This window comes from Onychomys torridus, chromosome 9 (genome assembly GCF_903995425.1).
Source record: "Onychomys torridus chromosome 9, mOncTor1.1, whole genome shotgun sequence".
Lineage (NCBI taxonomy): Eukaryota > Metazoa > Chordata > Mammalia > Rodentia > Cricetidae > Onychomys > Onychomys torridus.
In genome coordinates, this window is record NC_050451.1 from 57,096,140 (window position 1) to 57,123,114 (window position 26,975).

At 37.6% G+C, this 26,975-nt stretch overlaps 1 protein-coding gene across 1 annotated transcript; it reads right to left on the reverse strand.

Annotated features, from left to right (window-relative positions):
- Positions 1–3,819: 3,819 nt before the first annotated feature.
- Positions 3,820–20,595, reverse strand: Adamdec1 (ADAM like decysin 1). The gene is made up of 13 exons (XM_036198637.1): positions 20,508–20,595; positions 18,322–18,440; positions 16,953–17,029; positions 15,868–15,946; positions 15,386–15,462; positions 11,555–11,741; positions 11,301–11,357; positions 10,255–10,326; positions 9,819–9,988; positions 9,382–9,463; positions 8,032–8,162; positions 6,349–6,523; positions 3,820–3,909 (listed from the first exon to the last, which is right to left on the reverse strand). The coding sequence occupies exons 1-13, from the start codon at positions 20,593–20,595 to the stop codon at positions 3,820–3,822; spliced, it is 1,404 nt and encodes a 467-aa protein (XP_036054530.1).
- Positions 20,596–26,975: the final 6,380 nt, after the last annotated feature.

Genomic DNA, 26,975 nt, shown 5'->3' on the forward strand with positions numbered 1-26,975 from the left:
CAGGAGTGTGAGTCTTTGTGAGTGTGTGTATGAATGTTTTGAGACTATCTGTTGTGGACATTTGTGCTTCAAGCTCCTGGGCACTTTCTAGTCCCATCTGGTACTCTTAGAAATCACCACACATTCTAAGCATCAATTGTCAATTACTTTCCAAAGGCTATAGTTTGGGCAGTCTATCCATCTCTAGAGAGAACTCCATCACAGAGAAATTAGAGAGTGGCCATCCTAAGGCGAGTGTTTAGGGCATGAACTTGTGATCTGTGTTTACTCTAGGTTTTTGGTGACCTTAGACAAGTCACTTTTTGATCACAGATTCTCATCCTGCAAAATATTGCTTCATAGCTTATTTATTTGATTACACATCAAACTAGGTAAACATATGAAAATACTCTGGAAAATTTAGGCATTTTACAGATGTGTGACAGTGTTTTGTGGTTTTTTTGGGGGTGGGTGGGAATAGAATTATGCTCATGAAAAGCAATGTCTAGATGTTCAAAATGCATTACATATAATAATGAGATTGCATACACATTGACAAACATCAAAAGTAAATCCTGCAGATGTTTTGTCTTTCATCTGTCAATCACTGAGACTAATAAAATTAGCACTTAATTCTTAATCTCAGTGATGGCTCTCAGAAAAATTTTGTGACCTAGCAATGACTACCTTTCCTATATAATTTCATAAATATTACATTATTGATTTGGTGACATGTCAATTGTGTGCATTCTTTTTGCTATCCAAATATCTATGTTCATTTTCTGTAAAAGTGGATGGGAAAAAGCCTCAGAGCCCTCAACCCTACACACAAACAAAAAAAAACTACAGGCAACTGAGTAAAGCTGGGAATGGGATAGATGGCTCTGCCCAGGGAAGAACACAGTAACTGGCTGTGCATTACCAAACAGTCAGCCCTGCAAACATACATACAAATGGCATAGTAGGGACTCAACAGGCTATATTTAGTAATATATATGTATATACAAATACACATATACATGCAATGACAATTGATGAAAAAGGAGATCACAAATTTGAAGGAGAGTGGGGAGGGGTATATGGGAAGGTTTGGAAGGAGGAAAGAGAAGGAAGAAATGTAATTAATTAATCTTAAATGTTGTAATTAACACACTTAAAAAAACCCACAAATATCAATCTCTTCATGATAAGATTTAACAGAATATTTTAGTTCAACAAGTTTTTAGGACTTAGATTTCAAAAACATTTGGGGCTAAGTTGACCCTTTTGTGAAAATATCCCATCTCGGTTTTGCAATGTTATTAGGTAGACTTGGTAAGGATATTCCTACTGTGTTCTGCCCTGCTGCCCACATCTGTATAGGGTGTGAAGGAATTGAGGCAGATTGTTTTTAAGGTGAACAGTAAACAGGATCTTGACTCATATAAATATGTTTGAAAATATTCATTTTTGAAAATGACCACACAGGAATCACTGTTTTTATTGATAGCATAGTTTATTTCATCAACCAATGAATGAAACCTTACCTTTCCATTTCCACTAAGTTGCAAAAAACACAGATTTCTTAAAATAAATCTTACACATGACAGTAAGAGAAACATATGAGAAACTCTATTTGATCAATGAAAAGTGTTTGGATGTAACCAATATTCCATGTGACATGTGACAGCTAAGCAGGGACACTTGGGGAGACAGACAAATAGAGGAACAGCAAGAGACTGGGGCTCTGCTCTTCCTACACTAGCAAAGAGATTTAGGGTCAAATTACTTGTCATTTTGCAGTTTGGGATCGACTCAACAATTCAGTGGAGTGTGTTGAGGAACTTCAGCAAAGGTTCATTTTCTTTTATTCTCCAAAGACTGAAACTAAAACCACACTTTCAAGGTTCTCACATTCCCACTGCAGATAAAACCTGAACATATAGACAGTGTCTCATATCTGTTTATTTGTTGGCTGGACTAGTAGAAACACAGAAAGCAGAATGGAAAGAGAAAAGCAAAGGTCTTCCTTCAATGTCTACTAGGGATTGGCTCCAAGAACACCCAGATACCTAAATCTTTGGACTAGATGTCCCTTATAAGAACTGGAGTATATTTGCTTACAACTACTGAAATTCTTCTAAATGTTTTGTTATTTTGAGACTACTTCTAACACCTTACCAACAACAACAAAAAAATGCTATGCAAATAGTTGTTACACTGTATTATTTAAGAAATATTGAGAAGATGGCTACATATTCACTATAGATACAAGTGTATTTGGGTATGTTATCTTGTTCAGTGATTGAACCTATGGATTCACACATGGCATTCAGAGGCCAGTCTACATAGAAGGACAAAGTGAAACAAGGCAAGACTCCTGGTGTATCAGGTTCTGGACCTTTGTCCTGACAAAGAACCTTCTCAGCAAAGTCGACACTGGATCATTCTCTAATTAAAGGAAAACAAAACACATAGGCAATGGTTACTATCTGATAAAATATTATGGACTGACACAAATGGAAATATATAGACTTCAAACAATCCTAGCAAGCACCCTGGGAGAATAAATACATCAATAGTTTCATGGTTCAAGAAGGAATAGAATTCACTAACTTGTCTTAAGTCCCACAGTATTTTTTAGAATTAAGGCTAGAATTTAAATATCCGGAGTCCAAGCTCAATGTTCCTCCATTGATGCTGAACTTCCCATTTTATGTAGGAAAAGGGCGTTGTTCTCTATCATTCCAGCCCTCCAAGGAATTAAGGTTTTTGTTTGATTGCTTTGTTCTCCTTTTATATTTCTCTACACTCAGCTTTGGGTCTTGGAATGATTTCCAGAATTCTCTGCAGAGTAGCTCCACATCACAGTTCACTGAAGTATTCGACACTGCTTAGTCAGGAGAAGAGGAATCTCCACTCTCCTTTGACCTTGTTCCTTTCCTGAGGAAGGACACTGAGTGCTCCTGGAGTTGGTCATTTTAGTTTACTCTCCCTGCAGTTTTAATTCCTGGGAATGTCTGAGAAAAGGGCACAGAACAACTCTTTCCCTCTCGTATCTCCTGAATCCCAGTGTTCTGATTTCTGTTGCCGTTGCAGATTTTATACACAGAGGCTATTTAAACAACCAGACAAAAACCTAAATCCCAAATGCCAAGCCTTTGGTTTCGCTACCCCTAATTACACTGATCTCGAGGTCACCTTAAAACAAAAACCTGGATTGTATTCCACCAAGAAACTTTAAAAAGGATAAAACTGTTAAATTTTACATTGAGTTCTTAATGATTATTGATTTTCTGACTACCTTATTAACAATACCTATCATTTTCTCTCTCTCTCTCTCTCTCTCTCTCTCTCTCTCTCTCTCTCTCTCTCTTTTTTGGTTTTTCGAGACAGGGTTTCTCTGTGTAGCTTTGCGCCTTTCCTGGAACTCGCTTGATAGCCCAGGCTGGCCTCAAACTCACAGAGATCTGCCTGGCTCTGCCTCCCGAGTGCTGGGATTAAAGGTGTGCGCCACCACCGCCTGGCCAATACCTATCATTTCTAACAGAGTATGAATTGTGCTTATCAGTCAACTCTTGTTAGAAATACGCTTTGATTCTTTTCATACTACCTATGTTAACTACAGGGAATGACGCCAATTTTAGCAGAAGTCCCAGGAACTCTAATCTCATAAATGTCAGGGTTACCCTGACAAGGCTTGATTTTATGTGTAATGTATTCTTGCTTCGCAACAGAATTAAGTCATTTAAAGGTGTAGGTGAACTTTGTTTTTAGTATGTTATTGAGCCCAGCAGGACACCTTTTTGAAATTTGAAAGAAAAATGAGAAGGCATTAGGTGAACTTGAATAAGATGGTACTCACGTGATATGGTTGGATGTTTCTTCTTCACAGTCAGTTTGAGATTTCAGCCTACATGTCAGGGGCTCACAGCAAAGGTTGGTACATTCCTACAAAGAACAAACAAAACAATCCCTGAGTTTTGTACAAGAGAATAGTGAACGATTTTCTTACTTAGTAAAGTATAATACTTCATTAATTATTTGAGAATTTCATAGAATATATTTCAATCATATTTAGCCCTGCTATTCTCCCTACTTCCCTCCACATCCACCCTGTTCCTTTCCATTCCCTCTCAACTTTATGTCCTTTTTTTGTCTGTCTGTCTGTTTGTTTGTTTGTTTTATTTTTGAGGCAGGGTCTCTCTATGTAGCTCTGACTGTCCTAGAACTTCCTATGTAGACTAGGCTGGCCTTGAACTCACAGATCTGCCTGCCTTTGCCTCCTGAGTGCTGCCACCAGAACTGGTTTTCTTTTACTTTTAATAACCCATATCCTCCGAAGTAAGGGGCCATCCCCTGCAGTGCAATCAATTGTTATGGGGATAACCAACTGCTTTCTGATTGGACACAGGAGGAAACTCATGCCTGGCACTGGAAACCTGGCCAAGAATCCATGGCCATGGAGATTACATGGCCATGGACACAATCAAACTTCCCACTAAATTCATATTTCTATGCCCGTGGATTAGTGCAGCTCTCAGGCCTTATCAGAGAAGTTAACTTTTTAAATCTATTTGCTTTGTTGTACCAATTCCAGTGACCATAACCAGGGAGAACCAATGATAGGAAGAAATTCTGCACTCAGTGAATACTGTCATTAAACACCTAGAGGGGAAAAATCACAAAGAATTTCCTCAAATGAATTTTGTCTAGAAGGTATTGCACTTAAATCTGTTGAAAATTTCAAGGATGAACATTGCTGTACTGTCCAGTGAAAATAGAGGGAAAATTTCAAATTAAAATTTAAATTTTTTTTTTTTTTTTTTTTTTTTTTTTTTTTTTACCGTGCCTGGATAATAATGTTATTGAGATGTGTAATGATCTCTCTCTCTCTCTCACGCGTGCACACACACACACACACACACACACACACACACACATCCTTTCACTCTCACACACACATGCCCACATGCATGCACAAACACACACATTTATAATAGTAAACTCCATTTTATCAATAGAATACTTGTACTTCAACTATGAGTTTTCTTAGTCTAAAATATAAGATTGCCTGATCATACAGATTGAAAGAAATGCAATCCACCATATTAAGGAACAGCTGCTGATATTTTGGTAAGTAGCAAAATTAGCAGATAATTTTGGCAGCCAAAATTGAAGCATTTAAACATGATTTCTTATTTATGTACACTGTGGATAAATGATAGAGCATCATCATAAAGAAATATAGGTAACAAATAGGCAAAAACCCATCCAATAAAATAAAGGATAGAGCAAAGAGTATCATGTTTATTAATGGAAGTTTATTAAATATGATGAGATGAGGAAAAGATATGAAGATATAATAACTAAAAAGTATAGACTATATTTTCTAATGTATGGGATATAATTAGCTACATAGAATAAATTGGGGTCAACTCTTAAAGATATTTTATAAGTTGCTAAGATAATGGTAAAATGACATTATAGGTAATAATAATAATAATCAATGAATTATATCCTATGTCAAAAAGGAAACCTTAGACAGCACAAAAGAAAATATGAAAATTCTTCTAAACAAGTAATCAAATTCTGAACAATTACATTAAGAATCTGATACACAATTTGAATTTCTGAATAAATGCTCTGATGCACAGAAACCTGCACTGTCAAAAAGCTGTCAAAAATCATGGCTAGATCACAAGTTTCACATGGATTCACCAGTTATTAGCTTGAAACTTGGGAATTTCCCAGTGATTACAAGGAATGCGGCAGGCTGTGGGTAACTACTCCTTCTTTATATTTGGCTATGTGCAATCATGTTATAAACAGATGCTGGTGGGTTTTTTATCCTTTTATTTATTTAGTGTGTGTGTGTGTGTGTGTGTGTGTGTGTGTGTGTGTGTGTGTGTGTGTACATGTGTGCTTTTCACAGGGTAGTTAACTAAAATGAAAAGCACAGCACTAAGTACTAACAAATCTATGTCACACTCTATCAAGTTCATCTCCGGAACTAATTTCCAAGGGAACACTATGAAAAGAAAAGGGATTTGGAGAGATGGCTCAGCAGCTAAGAGTACTTGCTAAACCATCTAGAAGATGAAGGTTCAGATCTCAGCACCCATGTTAGCCAGTTCAAAACCACATATATCTCTGGTTTCAAGGGGTTTGACACCCCCTCTTGAGTCTCCATGCTATGTGTATGCAATTAAACACACAAACTCACACACACACACACACACACACACACACACACACACTACACAAATAAACATAAAATGAAGTCTTTTAAAGAAGAAAATGAAAAATGAAAGTGTATAACTTTTACCCCAGTAGATATGCTTTAAAAATCTTAATAAATAAAACTTCAAACCTCATGTATTTTCATACCTCAGGAGAGCCACAGTCACAACCTTCCCCCGTTTCCAGAAGTTGGTTCCCACATGTTGGTTTTATTATATTTTTAGGATTAGGTGCCAACAGCAGACACCTTGCATTTCTAGATGAAAGGAATCCTTGAAAGTGTGAGCGGCTGGCAGTACTGAAATCCTTGGGGAATTTTGAACTGTAACAGAAAAAATAGAATAGCATTATATACAGTATAGAAGCTTGTGGGTGATAAGTAAGTAGAAGAATCTAATGTATCTCACTGTGGGACCCAGTCCAGTGGAAACTCCAAATTTAGTCACTATCCAGAACATCTTTATCCTGCCTATGGTGGGTGGTCATCTGTATCCTGCCTATGGTGGGTGGACAAATCCATGCTGCCTGTGGTGGGTAGTCATATCTATGCTGCCTATGGTGGGTGGTCATCTCTATCATGCTTATGGTGGGTGGTCATCTCTTATCCTACCTATGGTGGGTGGCCATCTCTATCCTACCTATGATGGGTTGCCATCTTTATGCTGCCTATGGTCGGTGGCCATCTCTAGGCTGCCTATGGTCGGTGGCCATCTCTAGGCTGCCTATGGTGGGTGGTGAAGCATATGTAGTATTCTAATTGAATGTTTTCTCCATGTGATCTAGAAGCAGAGAGGAGAGAATTTAAATCCTCATTGTGATGGTCCTAGTTGCATTTCTCTGAGAAAATATCCTGAAAAAAAAAAAAGGCAATTTAGGAGATAAAGGGAAGTCAAAACAGCTAGTCACATCACATCCATCAAGGCCAAAGAGAAATGGATGCATGCATGCTCCCTTGCTTACTTGTGCTCAGCTGTATTTCTCTACTCTTATGTAGTTTAAGACCCTTTTCCTAGGGAGTAGTGCCACCCAAAGTCGGCTGGGTCTTACCACATCAATTAATTTACTTAAGACAACTCCCAACAGACCCATAAGTCGGCCCAGCATGCAATCCTTCATTGAGAATCTCTTCCCAGATGATTATAAATTGCATCCAGTTAACAATCAGATACCAAAGTTAATACGGGTAGTCTGCATGCCCAGCAGTAAATGACTAACTGTAACAAGAGTTCAAGATTAACCAAAGTAACAAGAGAGATGAGTGTTACCATTGTTATCATCTACTCAGCCCACACTGAGGGCTGGCCAGTAAGAGATAACAATCATGATATTGTTAAAGGAAATAAATGGAGGTTCCTATGATCCACAGGCAAAGTTTTAATTTATGAGCATCTCAAGAACAAAAGATGCTATATCCATTTTTTTTTTTTCTATCTGAAGTCTTGGTAAAGTAACTGGAATTATCAGATAATAAATGAATATATTAAAATCAACTGCTCAGTTGACTATGGTGATAAAGATAATATCTTGGCTATCTTGGGATAAAATTATCATCATAACCAGGATAGTGTTTTTAGGAAATATGGTACCAATTTAAATTAGAACAACCTTAAGTTAAAATGATGTAGTTACCATACTAATAAACTCTATGGTGAGACATTTAGAAATCTTAATGAATGATCCTTGAATTTGGTAAAATATAGCATAAAGAACTTGCAGGTTGAATTAATAGGATACCCAGCCTTTGTGATAAGGTGCCCCTACCAAATATGCACAGTATATTTATTTAGGAATGGGAATTTTTCTCTTCACTTTGGGATGACACCATCTTACCTCAGGTACTGATTCATCACACAGCTGCCAGAGGGACACTTGGTGGTATATACAACATCCCTCATACCAAGGGCATGGCCCAACTCATGGGACATCACAGCTACAAGAGCCACATTATTCTTTCCTTTGGCCTGGACAAATAGAAGAACCTGTTACTTCTTATTTTATTCAGCTATTTCTCAGTCATTGTTAATGTGTAGTGTCTAATATGAATGAATACTTGGGAGAGGAAGAATAGTGTATCCTTAAGTTCATTTTTCTTCCATTGCTTTTTGCCTAGTGTATTTGAGATGACTGGCTCCTAAGAATACCCAGTGTTCAAGTTCAATCAAGAATACTGAGTTATTAAACACTGAATTCTCAGCAAATGAGGGTTAGATTAATGACACTCTCTTGTATTCAACAATTCACACTCTTACAGTCCCTCCTCTTTCTCGACAGTTGGACACCTGGAGCTCCACCTGGGGCCTGGCTGAGGATCTCTGCATCCACTTCCATCAGTTATTGGATGAGAGTTCCAAGACGACTGTTAGGGTGATGAACCAACGGCTGTGGAGCCCCCAACTAGATCAGGCCCTCTGGATAAGTGAGACAATTGAATAGCTTGATCTGGTTGGGAGGCATCCAGGCTGTGGGACCAGGACCTGTCATTAGTGCATGCACTGGGCTTACACAGGGACACATGCTCAGTCTGGAAGGAGGGGACAGGACCTGCCTGTTCTGAATCCACCAGGTTTAAATGAATCCCCAGGGGTGTCTTGGTCCGGGAGGACATGGGAATGGAGGGGAGGGGCAGGAGGGAAGGTGGGGGGGGCGGGACGGGGGGAGGTCAGGGGAACCCATGGCTGATGTATAAAATTAAAACACATAATAATTAATTAATAATAATAATAATAATAATAATAATAATAAAGAAAAAAGATTAATGACACTCTCTATGGAAAGTACTATTAGACGTCAAGGTATGGACACACATCTGTAAAAATGTGGTTGTAATTCTTATGCCATTGAAAGCAGTGGGTACACGATACCTTACATGCACCCTTTTCCTTGTCTGACCTCTGACCAGCTATATCAAAGGATTCATTTAGAGTTTCCTGAGGCCACAGAGGGACCCTGGCTCCCCTTTTTTGTCTCAACATTGTGGTCCACATTATTTAGCACGAACTGAAGTATGAGGCCTTTGTCAAGGCCAACATTTCATAGTCCATGGACTTTTTCGTGTAATGGTCAAAAATGGCTTCATTTTCTAGTTTGATTGATCAATTCAGCTGATTGCTCTGGTATAGGACATAATGCTCATCTTCACAGAAATGGAATCACAGGGTATCTTAGTAGAAGTGTACAAACCTCAACAACAGACACTGAAGATGTAGAACACAAGGAATTCGCAGCTGCCATTCCTGCACGTCTATAGAGGAAGCCGGATCCACTGTGTGAAAGGTAGAGAGCCCCCATCACAATCTGACTCTGGAAACCAACAACTTTGGTAATGATGTTATAGATCCCTCTTGGTGTATCCTAGCCTTCTGTATGTTAATGAGGGCCCAGCACAGCTTCTACCATATCACAGACCCACAATTACAATTGCATTGAAAAATGTGTTTTATTGCTCTTATGAGGACCTTCAAATAATTTATGTGTCAATTTCTAATAGTAGTAAGTGGTAATAAAGTTGTTTACAACTTATCAAAGAGATATGACTGAGCAGAAATTCTTGTCAAGAAGTCCTGGACATAACCACCCACTCTGCCATCATATCCCTGCGCTGGCAAGAAGGAATTCACCTGAGAAGCTGGGCATGGTTATGGATCTTCTTTTTTTCCAGGGTAGAGTAATGCCATTTCATGAAGCTTTGGAATGTGGCACCAATCCTGGGTTCCACCTTTATCTTATCACTGTCAGACCAGATTTCCATATCCACCAGAGACACTTGAATATCTATGGTTTTGTAAATCTGTGGAAAAAACATTTTTTCTTCATTAAAACACTCAGGATTAGTTTTAATACTCTTGGTGATCACAAGTAATAGATAAAGGGATCCAATAGACATCATCATTTTCCATCTTGAAAACATAAATTCTAGAAGATGCCTTTGTTACTGTATATGATTTTTGCCTTGATGAGCTCTCACCCTTAAGTGACTCTTAGCCCCATACAGTGGAAGTCACAGGAAAGCCCCAAGCACAGACATGGAAACACACATCATAACAAATGCCTTACCACATTGAGCAGATCCATCACCTCAAACACAAAGCTTCTTATCCAAGTCACATTTCCATTATACATCTTATACTGAAAAATAGATAATATAAAAATACAAAATTAAAATAGAAAATTAAAGTGAGAGGCTGATGGGTACAGGATTTATAGGTTTTCCTATTCATTTTTAAGTTGAATACATCAGATCAATAGTTTAAAGTTGAATAATCAAACTAATAGTTTAAATATTTTGCGTTCACTCAATATTAATTCAGGTTTGATTATGAGACAACATAAGCTCTAGCTTCTTTATATTTATATTTCTGTAAGTTGTATATAGTTTTGTGTTCATATTTACATACCTATTAAATTGACATTTATATTTTATGGTAAAATATTAAAACAATCTAGTACTTTAGTAAAATACTTTGCTTTAATTTTTTATGGTTGATCTTATAGGTATGTGCCAGTTAGCTTTTGTAGATTTGACGCCATATAGAGTCACTTAAGAAGAAGAACCTCAGTTGAAGAATAGCTTTCATCAGATTGGCCAGTGGGGATCTCTGTGGAGCATTTTCTTGATTGCTTATTGATGTGGGAAGGTCCAGTTCACTGTGTGCTGTACCAGCCCTAGGCAGGTAGCCTCGGACTGTATAAGAAAGGCAGCTGAGCAAGCCAGCAGCAGCACTCTGCATGGTCCTCACCTAGGGTCCTGCCTAGAGCTTCTGCCTTGGCTTCCCTTGACAATAGTCTGTAAGCCAAATAAACCCTTCCCTCCCCAAGATGCATTTGGTCATGGTGTTTACCACAGCAACAGAAAGCAAACTAGAACACAGGTATATGCTATTAAGTCTATTGCCATTATATAAATATTTGGTGACTGACTGATAATAAATGGGATGGAATGGGTGAAAACTGTTGTCAACAAAGCAGCTGAAGCAGCCAAGAAATCTAGTTGAACAAAAATGCATTGCTAACTAAAAAAAAGTTCATGGCTTCTTTTACTTTTATGTTGACTTACAAGTTGAGAGAACTAAGAAAGACATACAGCCATCTTTTGTACTCACAAAGGCATTATCCATCACCAAGAAGAGACCAACGTATTTCTGTCCTTGAAGAAAGTCCTGTTGCAAATAAAAAGAGAACCTTATTAATAATCATCTCCAATCATATCTCTATTTACATTTTTCCCTCCAAAATAATTTTTTAAAAGAAGTAAACAGAGGCTTTGCATATATCAGTCATTTCTGAATAAATCTGTATATTTTATATCCTTGCTTAGACAGTCAAAATACATAGGCTGTAATAAAGCAATACTCACATTGGAGCTTTTTAATGACCTAGAAATTCGAAGATGGCTTTGTTTCCTGCCAGCATGCTTCTCACCATGTTTGTAATTAGCTGTGTCTGGTTCCCCTTGGCTGATTGCAAGGACGGCATGTTCTCCCTCATCTGTGCTCTGTAGAGGCTTTATTTGATATCTTTGATCATGATGTGTGAAGTACCCTCTGTGGGATATAAGGTTGTGTTTTAGGATGATCTGCCATGCCCATTCATACATCCCACTCAGATTAGAGTGATAACTCTCCCTCAAAAATTCCAGTTTTACACATAGATCTTCAGTCATAGACCTTGCAAATGACAGGCATTATTCATTCAAATTACAATCAATATTTGCCCAATATTGAAATGAAGCCTGTGTCATCAGGCACTAGAGTCAACAGTTAATAATGGGATCTTATGAATCAGAAAAGCCTGTGTACAGCAAAGGACACCATCATTCAGACAAAGTAGCAGGCTATAGAATAGAAAAAGATTTTTACCAATTATACATCCAATAGAGGGCTAATATCCAAAGGATATAAAGAATGAAAAAAAATATCAAGGGAAAAAAACAATTTAAAAATAGGATAAAGATATAAACAGAGAATTTTCAAAGTAGGAAAATCAAATGAATGAGAAACACTTAAATATTCAATATCCTTAGCCATCATTGATATGAAAATCAAAATTTCTTTGACATTTCATCTTACACCTGTCAGAATGGCTAAGATCAATAAAAACAAATGACCATTCATGCTGGGAGAAATGAGGAGTAAGGGGAACAACCATCCATTGCTGGTGGGAGTGCAAACATGTATAGCCACTATGGAAATCAGTGTGCTCAACCCTGTTCATTGCTGTTCTATTCACAATAGCCAGAAATTGGAAACAACCTAGATTTTCCTCAACAAATGAATAGATTTTTTTAAATGTGGTACATTTACACAATGGAATAGTACTCAACTGTTAAAAAAAAATGACATGAAATCCGCAGGTAAATAGATGAGAGTAGAAAAAAGTCATCCTGAGTGAAGTAACCCAGGCCCAGAATAACAAATACGGTATTTATTTGTTTATATGTGGCTATTAGCTATTGAGCCAATGATAATCAAGCTGCAATCTGTAGAACTACAAGGTTAGGTATAAAATATAGTGCTAGGGAGAAAGATCCCTCTAGGTAGAGTAGATAGTTATGGATGGATGAAAGAGACTGAAATGGGAGGTTCAACAGGGGAGGGGAGAGAAGAGAGGATGAACAAGGTAATATGGGGAGATATAGCTAAAATTAAGAGCCATTTGAGAGTAAGTATGAAAACTTAGTACAGGAAAATACAGACATATGTGAAGGGGATCTAGATGAAATCCCCAAATAATTGGGGAGAGAAAGCCCCAACTGGCCATCTCTTGTCACCAAGCAAAGCTTCTCAGGGATTAGATAACATCTAATTGAATTGCTGGGCAAAGGGGTCTCATGGGAACTCCCAAATAACCCCAGCTGTTGCCAAGGATACAGATTGTTCTCCACAACTGACAGCTAGGCCCCATTGCTAAAGACAGCACTACCCAACTAACTGAATATGGAGAAGTGGAGTTGGTGCCTACATAGAGCCTTCACCACTATGAGCTGTCATCTTTGTTACAGGAAGATGCTCTGCATGCTACCAAAAAAGAAATGTAAACACCAACACAATCCCATACACTTTGATCTACAATGGTGTCCGTCCTGCAAGATATATTAGTGCAATGGTGGCACAAAGCTTGCAGATGTCACCAGCCAATATCTGATTAGACTTAAGGGCCATTCCATGAGATACTTGACACTTCTTCGGTGACCAAGAACATGAGACTAGATAACTCAGGGACCTAGGGTAAATTCAAATACTATTGTTCTAAACAAAAATTGCCGATATGAAATGATTCCTAACAACATTCTGCTCTACTCATAAATCAGTGTCTTGCTCAGCCATCATCAGAGAAGCTTCCTCCTGAAGCAGATGGTAACAAATACAGAGACCCACAGCCAGACACCACACAGAGAGTGAGAGACCCTGCAACACTCAGCCCTAAATGGGAGGTCTTGGTCAAATTCCTCCCCTCAAGGGTTAAAAGGAATCCTGAGGAAGAAGAGTCAGAAATAGTGTAGGAATCAGAAGGGATGGAGGACACCAATTTTAAAAGATCTTCTAAATCAACAGGATGATGCACATATCAACTCACTAAGGCTGAGAGAGCATGCTCAGGGTCTGCATAGGTCTGCAGTAGATAGGGTCTTAGAGCTAAAAGGAGAAGTAGACACATGTTCTCATCTCCAACTCAGAAGCCATCTCCTTTGATAACCACTAGCAAATGAAAATTCAGCTTTCTCCAAGGGAGTCTCACTGGGGAAACAAACTACTCTTAAGAGTAGGCTGCATACCCAGCTACTTGCCAAAAGAAAAGGAACTCGATGTTATCACTGGAGGTTTTGTCTTATAATTCATGTTAGGGCTTTAAAATACATACGTGTGTGTGTGTGTGTGTGTGTGTGTGTGTGTGTGTGTGTGTGTGTGTATACATGTATTTTTATTTTATTTTATTTATTTTTTTCTCTCTTTTTACCTTAGATGTCTTTGCATATATATTTAGTGGTTTTTACAGGATTCCTGAGTGTGAGAGTCAGTGGGTGTCTGTGTCTGTATCCGTTTCTTGTGTCTCTTCGTGGGCTCTTTTCTTTCTGTATTTGTTTGTTTGTTTGTTTTATCCTATTCCTATGTATTAGTTTTTGTATTGCCATAGTATAGTGTCGTATAGTATAGTATAGTATATTAAGTACAGTATTGTATAACATAGCATAGGGTAGTATAGTTAGCACAATGTAGTATAATTATCCCTTAGAATCCTGTTTATTTTCTAATAAGAGACAGAAAGGAGGTAGAACTGGATGGGTGGAGAGAGGTGGAGGAACTAGGAGGAATAAAGTGAGGGGAAGCCATAATCAGGACATATTATGTGAGGAAGAAAAGGCTGTTTTCAATAAATGTAAAAAAAAAAAAAAAGTGAAATCTATGCCATTTACCAGAGTAGCTTCAAGAATTACTAAAATGAAGTAATTCCAAAGAATTTGGAGTTAATACCATGAGTCTATTAAATATTCTCCAATAGTTTGCTTATTCATTTGTCAAATATTTCTTGGCAGTTTCTATGAACAGAGTGGACAATGGAGTAAATGACTATTTAGACACCCAGAACTCTAGAGAGAACAACGGAAGGTTTATTTAGAACTACTGGGGAATAAATCAGGACTAAGAACAGCTTGAAGACTCCTTTTCTCTGAAGACAATTAGCTTAGAACTAGGAAGTTGCTCCATATGTTGATATATTGTAAAGCCATTGTAAACGCCAGTAAAAAACTATGTCCTGGAGACACTTTTATCATATAGAAAAAGTGATGTCATGTTAAATATGAACCATGCTAGAGTAACAATTATATGTTTTATTTCACATTTTAATCATAAGGGAGATTTAAAAAATCTACACACATGACATGTTAGTTAAGAAAACATGAAAGACACAATAGATTCCAGGAGTGAGGTAGATGAACTTGGTAGTGAACACAGATGTGGTTGAGGTCCAGTGTTCAACTTTGACAGAGCTGGGACTGACTTCTAGAACAACAGTTAATGAAGTGACTGTAGCACGATCGTTTGCTCTTCAGTTTACCACAGAATCCAGTGGTTTATGGATTAGTGACGAATGAGAACAATCCAAATAGTGAGAAGACATGGGGAAGACTTAAGGCTGTGTGACAAAAGGTCTCTTAGTATTTAATATGTCCTATGACAGTTCTCACCTCAATCCATCACATGTACTGATACTGGCAAGAGAGTCCCTTGAATTCAGGATGTGGCCTTCATAGTAGCAGGGTTTCTGGGGTAGAAAATATATTGCACTTTTTAAATGTAGACATTTTACACACACACACACACACACACATACACACACACACACACATACACACACGCACACGCACACGCACGCATGCACACACACACACATACACATACAAAGTAAATAAACGCACAAATAATAAATAAATAAATATTTTTAAATGACTTTGGTTAAGTACATGGGGATGTCTAATTGAGTGTGTCGGTACATTAGCATTGTGTGTATGAATGTTACTGTGCATCCACTCTTATCTTTTGAAAAGCTGTCTCCCTGGCCATGGACAATCACTTCTCTTCCAAGCCACTTGATGCATTTAAAAGCTATCTGCAGGCCTACATATTTTACAAGGTAAATGGCCGATCCCAGGATGGATTCAGAGCCTACCACATCCTGAGAGCATCTGGTCGCCTCTTTTCCTCTGGCTGAGTAAGATGTTTCAGTGCAGTCTGGCCCCAGAAGATGCCTGTGGAGAGTAGAAAGCTGCATAACGCACTCATGATACCAACAAATACTGATTTATCTGATATCACCTTCTGCACTAGGGGATAACTGTCTGTAGAGTCAGGCTGAGTTGACTTCTGACCATTGATCTTTTTCCAACATTGGGACTTTCCTAGTCCAATAAATCAAAGCATGAAGTTACACTTATTAACCTGAATGACTTTTTACTTGCAGATTCATCTTCAAACATGAATGGCTAGAGTCCTGATGGGATTCTTTGGAGCAAGGTCAGGGACTTTGGAGGGTGCTGAGTCAAAGGTGTGGGTAAGAGACCAATAAAGGAGGATTAGTGACTGTTAGAAAACTCACTTCCATCTTCCCCTAGAATCTATCTCTAGGTTGTGTACCATGATTCAGACTTAGGGGTAATCTTGTGTATGTATGGGTGGGTTGGGGGTCTCTGTATGTGCATGTTTGTGTGTAATTGCATATGTTGCAGCATGTACATGGAGATCAGAGGACAAACTCATATGTGAGTCCTCACTTCCCACCTTGTTTGAGATATCTTTATCTCTTGTCTCACTGTGTAAGACAAGTCAGCTTCTGGAGGGTCTACTGTTTCTGCCTCTTATTGGGTATAGGAGGCCCTGTGGACATTTATGGGAGATTGTCTTGGGTGCCTTAGCTAATGTGGGAAGACCAAGCCTGAAAGTGCAGTGCATGACACCATTCCTGGATGTGGGGCCTTGGAGTGTGTAATAGGCAAAGTTAGCTGAGCAGGAAACATGCTCACATTCCGACCTCTCCTTCTGACTGTGGGTGAGATGTGATCAGTTGCTTCAAGATCCTGCCACTGTGATTCCCCACAACGATGAACTGCAGCCTGGAACTGTAAGCTAAAGCAACCCCTTTCTCCTCTAATATGATTTTGTCAGGATATCTTATCACAGCCACAGAAATGAAGTTACAGCCAAGAAATTCTGCTAATACAACCAGTGGCTGTGCTTTCAGGAAGTGATTGTCCTTACTTGGTTCTCTTTAGGTGAAAGATAATTTCTTCTCCATTTAGTATGATCTGATACTGAACTTCAGGCGCGTATCTTTCCTGAAAATATTTAATAGTTATAAGTATATAGTTCTCAGCTAATCTAAAAATTTTAACTGTTATAGCATGCCAATAATGAACACTATGCATTGAACTATCAGAAATACAGAAGTTTAAAGCATTTCTCTTACATCTTATCTCCTATACCTAAAATAAATGTAAATTGTATATTAATATAGATTCCTAAAACATAATCACTTGACAGCCACACACATTAATCTATCTCTAATCTGTGACACAGAGACTTGTCATTTGCTTTAATGTATAATATACTATCCTGTGTACCATAATAAATTGCCAACAGGACGATAAAGCATCCTATCTTGAAATACATTTCCATTGAAATACACTTTAAAATGGTTTTAAAAATCCACGAAGAATTAAATGATAAACATTACAGAATGAGGGAACATTGGCAGCATGGTAGACTACCTTTCTACGTTGCAGAAAAGTGTAATCACTGGGGAGTGGGTGGGCAAAGAGAAGGCAGGGGTGTGCAAAGGCTGGAAGGAAAGGATGCCCCCTTCTAGAACTATCTGTCTTTCTTGTGAGTCCTTTTCTCCCACAAATTTGAGGGCACATCCAAGAAGCTTTGCCTTTTGGACAAGTTGGGCAGTTGCTTCTCTGGTGTTGAATTATAACCAAGTCCTGAGAAGTCATGGGCTGTCTCTCCTCCACAGATTTAAGACGAGACTGCTGCTCAGGCCACAGCACCTGTGGTAGCCCCCGCCCCCTCACAGATACTGACACCCCGATCTCCCTAGAGCACTGTCTGCAAAGCTTTAGCGAAGAGACTTCCAGGTGTCCAGATTCCCCACCTTAGGAAGTAAGCTTACAACCTGGGACATTTTGAAGGGCTACCACTGGCCAAGCATCCTGTTCCCAGCCCCCTTCCTTGCTCTCTGGGAATCTCTTGGCTGCAGACTCCTGTTGTAGAAATCCCAACTTCCTCAGAAACCTGTAAGAGGGAACCCCTAAACTTTCCTCTTGAGCCTGATTCCATTTCGGAGACCTGTCATGTCTACCTTTGGTGCTAGGACACGAAATCCCTTAGGACTCCTAGCCATGCTGTTTTCTGCCAATTTGTTTGTCTGTGGTTTAAGGGTATTTCTTATAAACTTCATACCCCAATACCCCTTCTGTGTCCCCCTTGAACACCACATCTTAGAATCTTCAAAAGCTGAGCTCATAGAGGGACTGTAAGATGAAGCTGCTGGAAGTTGACTGTGATATCACACTACTCCCCAAAGCCGTTCATTTTTGTCTTCAGGGGATTGTGACATATGACTTACCTCTTTGGCATATCTCTCTGTCTGATTATTCTCAGTCCCTCTTCTGTGTGAAATGGGTATTTTTTTAGGATGAACTATTTCATGGAGCTTTAATTCAGGGGCTGACTTTGTATCTATCACTAGAAAAAGCCAGAAAACATTGGTAAGAAAGACTGACAGTGTTTTGACTTGTTTGGCCCATTGCTTTGTCCTGTGGATATGAATTAACCATTCAAAACAGATAGGTTGCTCTTCTGCTTCAATTTCAATGACAAAGGATTGTTTCTTGTCCCCCTAACTTCTAGAACAGCATGGAAAACTGTGTACCTCCTTGTAGAGAAATAGTTCATCTTGTATTCAGAACACTGATTGGTAAATCTGGACTCTGCATATAGTAACTGAGGGCATTCCTTTGCAGTCCTCTTCAACTTGCAATTTCTCTGACCACCCTCTCCAAAAATGAAGATTTCCATGTGCAATTACACTTGACTCTTAGGAGAGACCCTATTCCCAATGATTTCATGCCTCTGTTGACAATAAGCCAAGATGATCTTTCTTTACAGTTTTACCCTCAAAACTGTAGATCTCATAGGATATAAAGCTCTTATTGACATTTTTCAGAGACTTTTGTTTTGTTTTGTTTTGTTTTTTTTTGTTTTTTGAGACAGGGTTTCTCTGTGTAGCTTTGTGCCTTTCCTGGAACGCACTTGGTAGTCCAGGCTGGCCTCGAACTCACAGAGATCCGCTTGCCTCTGCCTCCCGAGTGCTGGGATTAAAGGTGTGCACCACCACCGCCTGGCTCATTTTTCAGAGAATTTAAAGAAATGGAGAGCATATAGGGAAATTTTTTATAATAAAAGGTTCTTCTTAATGTACTTCAAGTTATGCCAGATGGACAGTTTCTCTTGTTTACAAATGGTAAGGAAAGAAATGATTCAGAGTCCAAATATGTGGCTTGCTGTCCTAGCTAATGGACGTAATGAAAGTTAGTCTGCCTTCCTATCCCTTGTCGTCTATATAGATTAGTATAAAAGCTGCACATATAAACTGTGTGAAACTCTGCAGCCCCATCACAGAAAAAGTGAAGGCACATCTTTTCTCCTTTCAGGAATTCTGCAATTGTTCACATAGGCCAATCAGCCCATTGAATGCTTGTGTTTCCACAGCTTTGAGATAGAGTCTTATGGCAATCAGAGTTCTTTAGTGGTGAGACACTTAACTAAATTATTGTGTAAATAGCAGCCATAATTGTGAGCATAGAGTTCACTGACTAAGTGGACTTAAAAAGATTTAATTAATATGTATGTTTAAATGATGTAATCATGTCAATGTTATTCTACTAATGTTATTCTACTTTACCATCTCTTTGGGAACCTCATGAGGGATTAACAATGTAAGAAACATATGAGAAATATAAATACTACAGCCAACCCTAGATAAGACCCTTTCCATAGGATCATTGAACAAGTAGTGACTGTTTTGAGCTTAGATAAATTCCTAGCTGTAGCCTTCAACTGTTTCAGCAGAAGATTTACTATGTAGATATTTATGAGTGGAAATGTGCAGGACCCCAGCATCTGACTCTTCAACATGATTGTGATGCCACCACTAGCAGGATAACCAGTGATGGCATTGATGCACTTCACTTATGCGTAATGTAGGAAGGAAGCAGATAATGGTTATCAAGCTGTTGGTTAATCTCTCAATAATTGGCTTTGAAGGGAGAAAGAGTTACCTTTCCAAGATTTTTCTTTTGACTATGCCCTGCTACTGAGAATCCTCCCCTATGACTGAGAAATATCCCAAAGTACTAATTCATAAATAGCCTTGATTAATGACTATATCAATACAGTTTTACCTACTAATATAAATGTAAATAGAGCAATAAATCAACATTTGTTTCATCTATTTTGAAAAATGTCATACCATATATAAGCATGATTTTTATTTAATGAAGTATATGATATTTCAAAAAAAGGTGAGATTTAGAATACATGTTTCACATGTGACCTAAAAAATAACATATGTATGTATAAACTACTATGAATGTATATAAGTATATAGTTTACTTCAGGAGACAAAGACACAAGAAATATACTGTATAAACTGTACTGACCTTTGCATTGTGAGTGAAAAGGTCATTTTTCTCATGTATATACTCGTCAAATAACCTGATTTTTTTTTTCCTATAAGGTGTCTACACTTACCTTGGGTTTGAATGATGAGCCAAAGAACAGAAAGAAGGACCCAAGACATGCTTGCTTCTGTGGGTAGCTGAGAGGTCCCAGGCAGCATACAGTTATGCTCTCTCCAGTGGCCAGTTCTGTCTCCTTCTAGTTGTCTTTAGGAGTTGAAAAGGAACATAGAGTCTCGAATTTTACTTGTGAGGTTAATGGATGTTTCCTAATTGTGTTGTGGACTGGCCAGTGAACTGCAGCATCAAAATTCTGAGAATGTTCCTCCCTTGAGAACAATGTTTACATCTGTGGGGAAGCTCATTAAGGGCTCTCAGCTGGGCAGCTGCTTGCCTTGAGTTCTACCCAGATAGGAATGTGAAGACTGAGACTCAGGGGCCAGGCACTTAACCACACACACATTTGCAAATGTATAAAATGTCACTATTGTGACCATATTTTAAAAAAACTGGCACAGAAAGCATGCCATCTTTTAATTTTTTTCTTTCATTTTGCACATATGAGTACTTTGCCTGCATGTATTTCTGTGCACCACACACACGTGTGGTGCCTACCGAGGCCAAAAAGGGTGTTGGGTCTCCTGGAACTGGAGTTACAGATGGTTGTGAGTTGCTATGTGAGTGCTGGGGATCATTGAACCCAGGTCCTCTGGAAGAGCAGCCAGTGCTCTTAACCACGGATCCATCTCTCCAACCCCAAGTGTGTCATCTTAAAAATAGCACGGGCAAAATCTTGTAAACTTTAATAATATAAATCTCTCTGTTTTTAAATGTAAAAGGAGATTCTGGTAATATCAACTACAAAGTTTCTTTCAAAGTACCTGTGAAGTTAGACAAACACATAGGCATATGCGCACACATACAGAACTGCAAAGAGACTTACATGTGTAAACAGTCTGAATAGTGTTAGCTTTAACCCAACCACATGCATATGAATCTAGTTGAACTACACAATGAACTCTGCTTCAGTCAAAATAATATGTCTTTCTGACTACCCAAATGTTGTATATTCATTCCTTAAACAGAAGCATAGAGAAGGATAATAATTAATCAGCCAATGGCCCAACAGCAGGAAATGAGCTCTGTTGACATCTGCACAGTGCACTTCCATTTGTCTTTGATGCAGTGATATGGAGAGGGACTAGTAGAAGAATGTCGATCCCACTGCATAAAGGCTTTAAGGCACTTGATATTTTTTGCATAGCACTACACTCTAAGAATCTTGATGATATTGAACAGTAAAATGATACTTGAAGGACCTTTGAATATTGCCTAGTGCATGAATGTTACATGTAGCTATGGGCATTGCTTTGACTCTTAGGATTAATTTCTAAAAATGGCAATACATAGTTGAAAAGTACAGATCAACTGGAAGTTATTGTCGCAAAATGACTCAGTGACTTAAGGCAGTTGGCCCCACACTAAATGTCCACTTAGAAGACTTCCCCAGCCTGCAAGCCATGACTTCTAACCACTGACCACACCCTGTGTTGTCACCCTTGAATCTGTCTGTCCTTGTGCATCCTCTTCCTCCTCTTGAACTGATGCTGTGCAATCCCTTATTTCCTTTTACTGGTCCAGAAGATAAGCATTTTTAACCTTTTGCAGTTGTTATTAAAATATTAATAATGTATAATAATTTGTCTTTTAGTATAAACTACTAAGAAGTTCCTGAAATGTCTTAACACTTATTAATTTCCTATCTTTCATGTTACTCTCAAATGTTTTAGTATCAAGGAAACTGAGAGAGCAAGCAAGGGGGTTCATGGGAGATGCTGGATGGAGGGGAGGGAAAGGAAAAATTAATGCAATTATATTTTCGTTTCAGAAGTTACAAAATAAAAATACAACAGTAACAAAGAGTCTTTAAAAAAGAACAAGGAAAAACAAAGATGTAAGCCTGAGAAACCTTTAGCTCATAAAACTGTCACACTTGCTGACTGATTGGCTGAAGCAGCTAAGGGACACAGAGGTCTGGAACGAGCTCCAGCACTCAGCTTGACAACTGTGTGTGTTTTATAGCTGGCATCTTCCCATTTGGTGCCTTGATAAGAGTTGCCGTCTGTCAACCCATCAAAGACAGGAGATGCATCTCTTGCTGTGCCCTTGAGAAGCACAGTGTTTTGAAGATCAATGTTTAGCAACATTCATTGAACAGATACTCCATGCAAAGACTTTGAAAACAATTCTTTGGGACCTCTTTGATGTTTACTAGATAGCTGAATATCAGTCTATAAATTAAAAGTGTGGAAATAACAGTGAAGAAATTGTTTACTAAGTGCATCTGGAGGGGATGAGAAATGGCCTATGTACATTTTTTTTTGTTGAATCTGATTTTCAAGAATCAACTAAACATAGACCTTAACTTATGATCATAAAATTAAGTAATTTTAACCAACATCCTGATTACAAAGAATTCTGTTCCCACAAAGCTTGCAACATTTTCAGATATTTCATAATAAAGTATTTTGGGTGGCTTCAGTTGATGTCTAAATATCGTCTAACTAGAAATTGAAACAGAATTTATACATTTACAAAATCATAATAATCCCTTATATATTTAAAGATTTTCACATTTTAAATTTTTTTCATTTTAACAATAGCTATGAAGTGTAAATTCAAAGACTATCATTCTCATTGTATGTATTACTCAAAGAAATTAAGAGATGTACTTCAGTTTTCATGGACTATCTTAAGTATATGTCTCTTAAGTCATTAAGATGGAAAAGGGGGTAATTGATATCAAGAGCAAAGTACCACAAATATTTGATTGTAAACTATTTTCATAATGGCTTCAGTTGTCTCTATGATGAAGTCTATACCAATGCTATTTGAGTGGGCAGGAGTTACTGGGATGGCTGACAAGTTTAAGATGGGAAGTAGTGTCCTTTCTCTGAAGTAACTTCCCAGGAATTTATTTGCTCTTGACTGGTGTTAGGATAAAGATAGACCCATTGCCTCAGCTGGTACAACAGGACATTGGAGTTACCCAATGACTTTTCCAAGCTGAACTTGTCCAAACCTCTGGGAATCCATAAGAAAGTCAGTTGGATAAATGATGGTCATAGAAAGCCACTATACATTCATGGGTAAAGACTACTATAATAAACATGAGAATGCATGTATATCTTAAGAATGCTGATTTACTTTAGACACACAGTCAGAAGTGGAACAGTTAGATAAAACAGAAGACCTAATTTAAACTTGCAATGAGCCTCCATAGTTTTTTTTTTAGATCAACAAAGAATGAGTATACTATTGTTTATAAATGCTTACTAATCTATGTCCCCATCAACCAGCAGAAAGCTCACATTCTCTAGCTTTTGTTATTTTAGTAATAACTATTCCAAATGGAGCAAGATGACATCTCAGTATATTAGTCTTGGTTTTCATTCCCCTGTGGCTAACTATACTGAACATTGTTACCTATCTGTTGGCCACTTGCCTTACTTCTTTTTGAAGAATCTATTTGAAACATTTATTCAATTTAATTAGGTTGCTTGCTCTTTTGGTTCATTTAGAGCTATTTTTATAAAATTCATATCAATCTTTTATCAAATAATTAGTAGTAGCCAAGTATCACCTCCTGTGCTGTAAGCTTTTTCTTTGTTCTGCTGATTGTTTCCTTCACTGTATAGATTTTGAGTTTGATGTGATCCCATTTGGCTGTGTTTCCTGTGCTGTTTGAATCATATTATTAAAAAGAAATCCTTGCTTATTCCAGTGTCTGAAGTACTTTACCCATATTTCCTTCTAGTAGTTTCAGAGTTTGGGGTTTTATATTTAGGTCTTTTATCCATTGCATTATACTATAGTAGAGGATGAGAGGTAGGGGTCAAATACTAACATTCTGTCCATTCATAATTTCCCAGCACCATTTACTGCAGATATCATCTTTCCTGTGGTTTAGTTCTATTTTTACTTTTTGAATCAGTTCTCTATGGATGTGTGGGTTTGTTTCTTGGGTCTCTATGCTGTTACAATGATCTGAGTGTTCCTCTGAACCTAATAACATGCTGATCTGGTTATATGGCTCTGTAGTATATTTTGAAATCACACATTGTGATGTCTCCAGTTCTGGTTTCTTCAATATTTCTTTGACTTTTTGGGTTTCTTTGTGTTCCTATGTACATTTTAGGTTCCCCATCACTATCAGTAGAGTTTGTGAAAAGTGTCATTGCTACTCTGATAGAGAGTATACTGAATGTGTAAATTGTTTAGGTAGTACAGCTATTTTAACAAAATTGTATCATCCAACCCATGAATGTGTATGTAAGATGGGTATTTTTCCATTTTTTTGTTGTTTCAATCTATTTCATTTTTGTAACAGCTTACTTCTTTTATGTGTGTTTATGAATGTTTGCCTAAAAATAACAGTACAGTTCACATAGTGTTCAGAAGAGGGATGGCCGTTAGCCACTTTATTGGTACTGGAATTTGAAACCCAAAAGGCAACAAATGCTCTTAACTGCTGAGCTATCTCTTCAGCCCTATCACTTCTATTTACTAATATATAGCCTTCTTTTCTTTTCCTTTCCTAAATTCTTTGGCCAAGATCTTCCTACAATGTTGAATATATGAGATTAGAGTTGACATCCTTGTCTTATCCTTGATGTTAGAGGAAATGGTTTTCACCATTCAACATGATGTTGGTGGTGGGTTTGCCATGCATTTTCTGTTGTATTTATCATATATAGGTTTTATTATATAAAGGTACAATCCTTTTATATATAACTCATTCAGAGTTTTAATCATGAAGGGAATTTCATCTTAAGCTTATTCTATGCCTATTAATATAGTATAGATTTTTATATTCATCTCTGCTCATATAGTATGCTATATTTATTTTGTATATGTGCATTTTTGGTATAAATCTTGCTTGGTCATAATGAATAATCCTTTAAATATTTCATGGGGATTCAGTTTGTGAATGTTTTGTTGGGGATTTTGCATCTGTTTCTCTGGGGATGTTTATCTGTAGTTTGTTGTATCATTTTCGGGTTTGGCAGCAGTAGAGGAGTAGTTTAGAAGTTTTATGGAATGCTGGCTCCTTCTTCTTCTTCTGATCCTTTGCCTAGATGGGGTAGACTTTCTCTGGAAATTGTCTTGTTTTGTTTTGTTTTCATTGATATTTCTAGGTTAATGGCATCTTCAAACCCAGTCTAGGCAAACAGAAAATTCAGGGAACTCAGCACCCTATGATTCTTGCACTCTGAGGTTCCAGAAGGCCTGCCTTCTGCACTTCATGTTTACAGTCTTGCGTTTGTTTTGTTCATTCTGCCTGGGTGGGGTTTTAGTTTTGCTTTTATGGGATTAAGATGACATAGGACATTTATTACATCTATCTGACACAATTGTTCTTAAGGGACTTTTTTTCTATCTTGTTAAAGATGCGTGTCTACTAAGACCTGTTTACTGTCCTTCTGATTCCCAAAGATCCATCCTCAAACTTCCCATTCCCTCTGCGAATATTCTTTACTTACTCTTTGTAACTGGTGTGTTTTTGTAAGGGCTTGTCAAATTTAATTTTCTTTTTGAATAATCTATTTTTGACTTTGTTATTGCCTTTAATAGTTTATTGTAGGTAACTTTATTTTTTACCTTTAAAATAATATTTTATGTATTTATTTTAATTTGTCAGTCTATGTTATTTTTTATTATTTCAAGTAATTGAGTCTAAACTCGTGGAAAATAAGTATTGGGGGTTGTATACTTCCTTGGATTATTCAGCACAGTGTTTTTTGTTATTAATCATTTAACATTATTTCAGAATATATTTCTTTGACTCTTGAGACATTGTTGTACTATTTGATTTCTGAAAATTTAGACCTTTCCAAGATCTCATATTTAAATAAATTCCATTGTATTTTTGTTGTGTTCTGGGAAAAACTTTTGTAATAGTACTGTACTATTTGATTTCTGAAAATTTAGACCTTTCCAAGATCTCATATTTAAATAAAATTCCATTGTATTTTTGTTGTGTTCTGGGAAGTTTTTTTTTTTTGTAATAGTTCTGTACTATTTGATTTATGAAAATTTAGACCTTTCCAAGATCTCATATTTAAATAAAATTCCATTGTATTTTTGTTGTGTTCTGGGAAAATGTTTCATAAGAGTTCTGTTTCTTAAGATATCTGAGGCAGGTTGATGTTCATGCTATGTCCTGATGTAGGATCTATGCTCTTTCAAAAATTGTGTATTTCTGTAGCCAACACAGTACTGTTATGTAACAACAGACTTATATTGCTTATTCAACAGCCTTATTAAAATATTCTATAAATGTGCTGTTCATATTTTTCCTTGTCAATCTACTAATTTCTTACAGACAAAAATTGGAAAAAGCACAGGGACAAATAGCCAAACGAATGGAAGCACATGAATTATGAACCAAAGGCTGTGGAGCCCCCAGTTGGATCAGGCCCTCTGGATAAGTGAGACAATTGAATAGCTTGAACTGTTTGGGAGGCATCCAGGCTGTGGG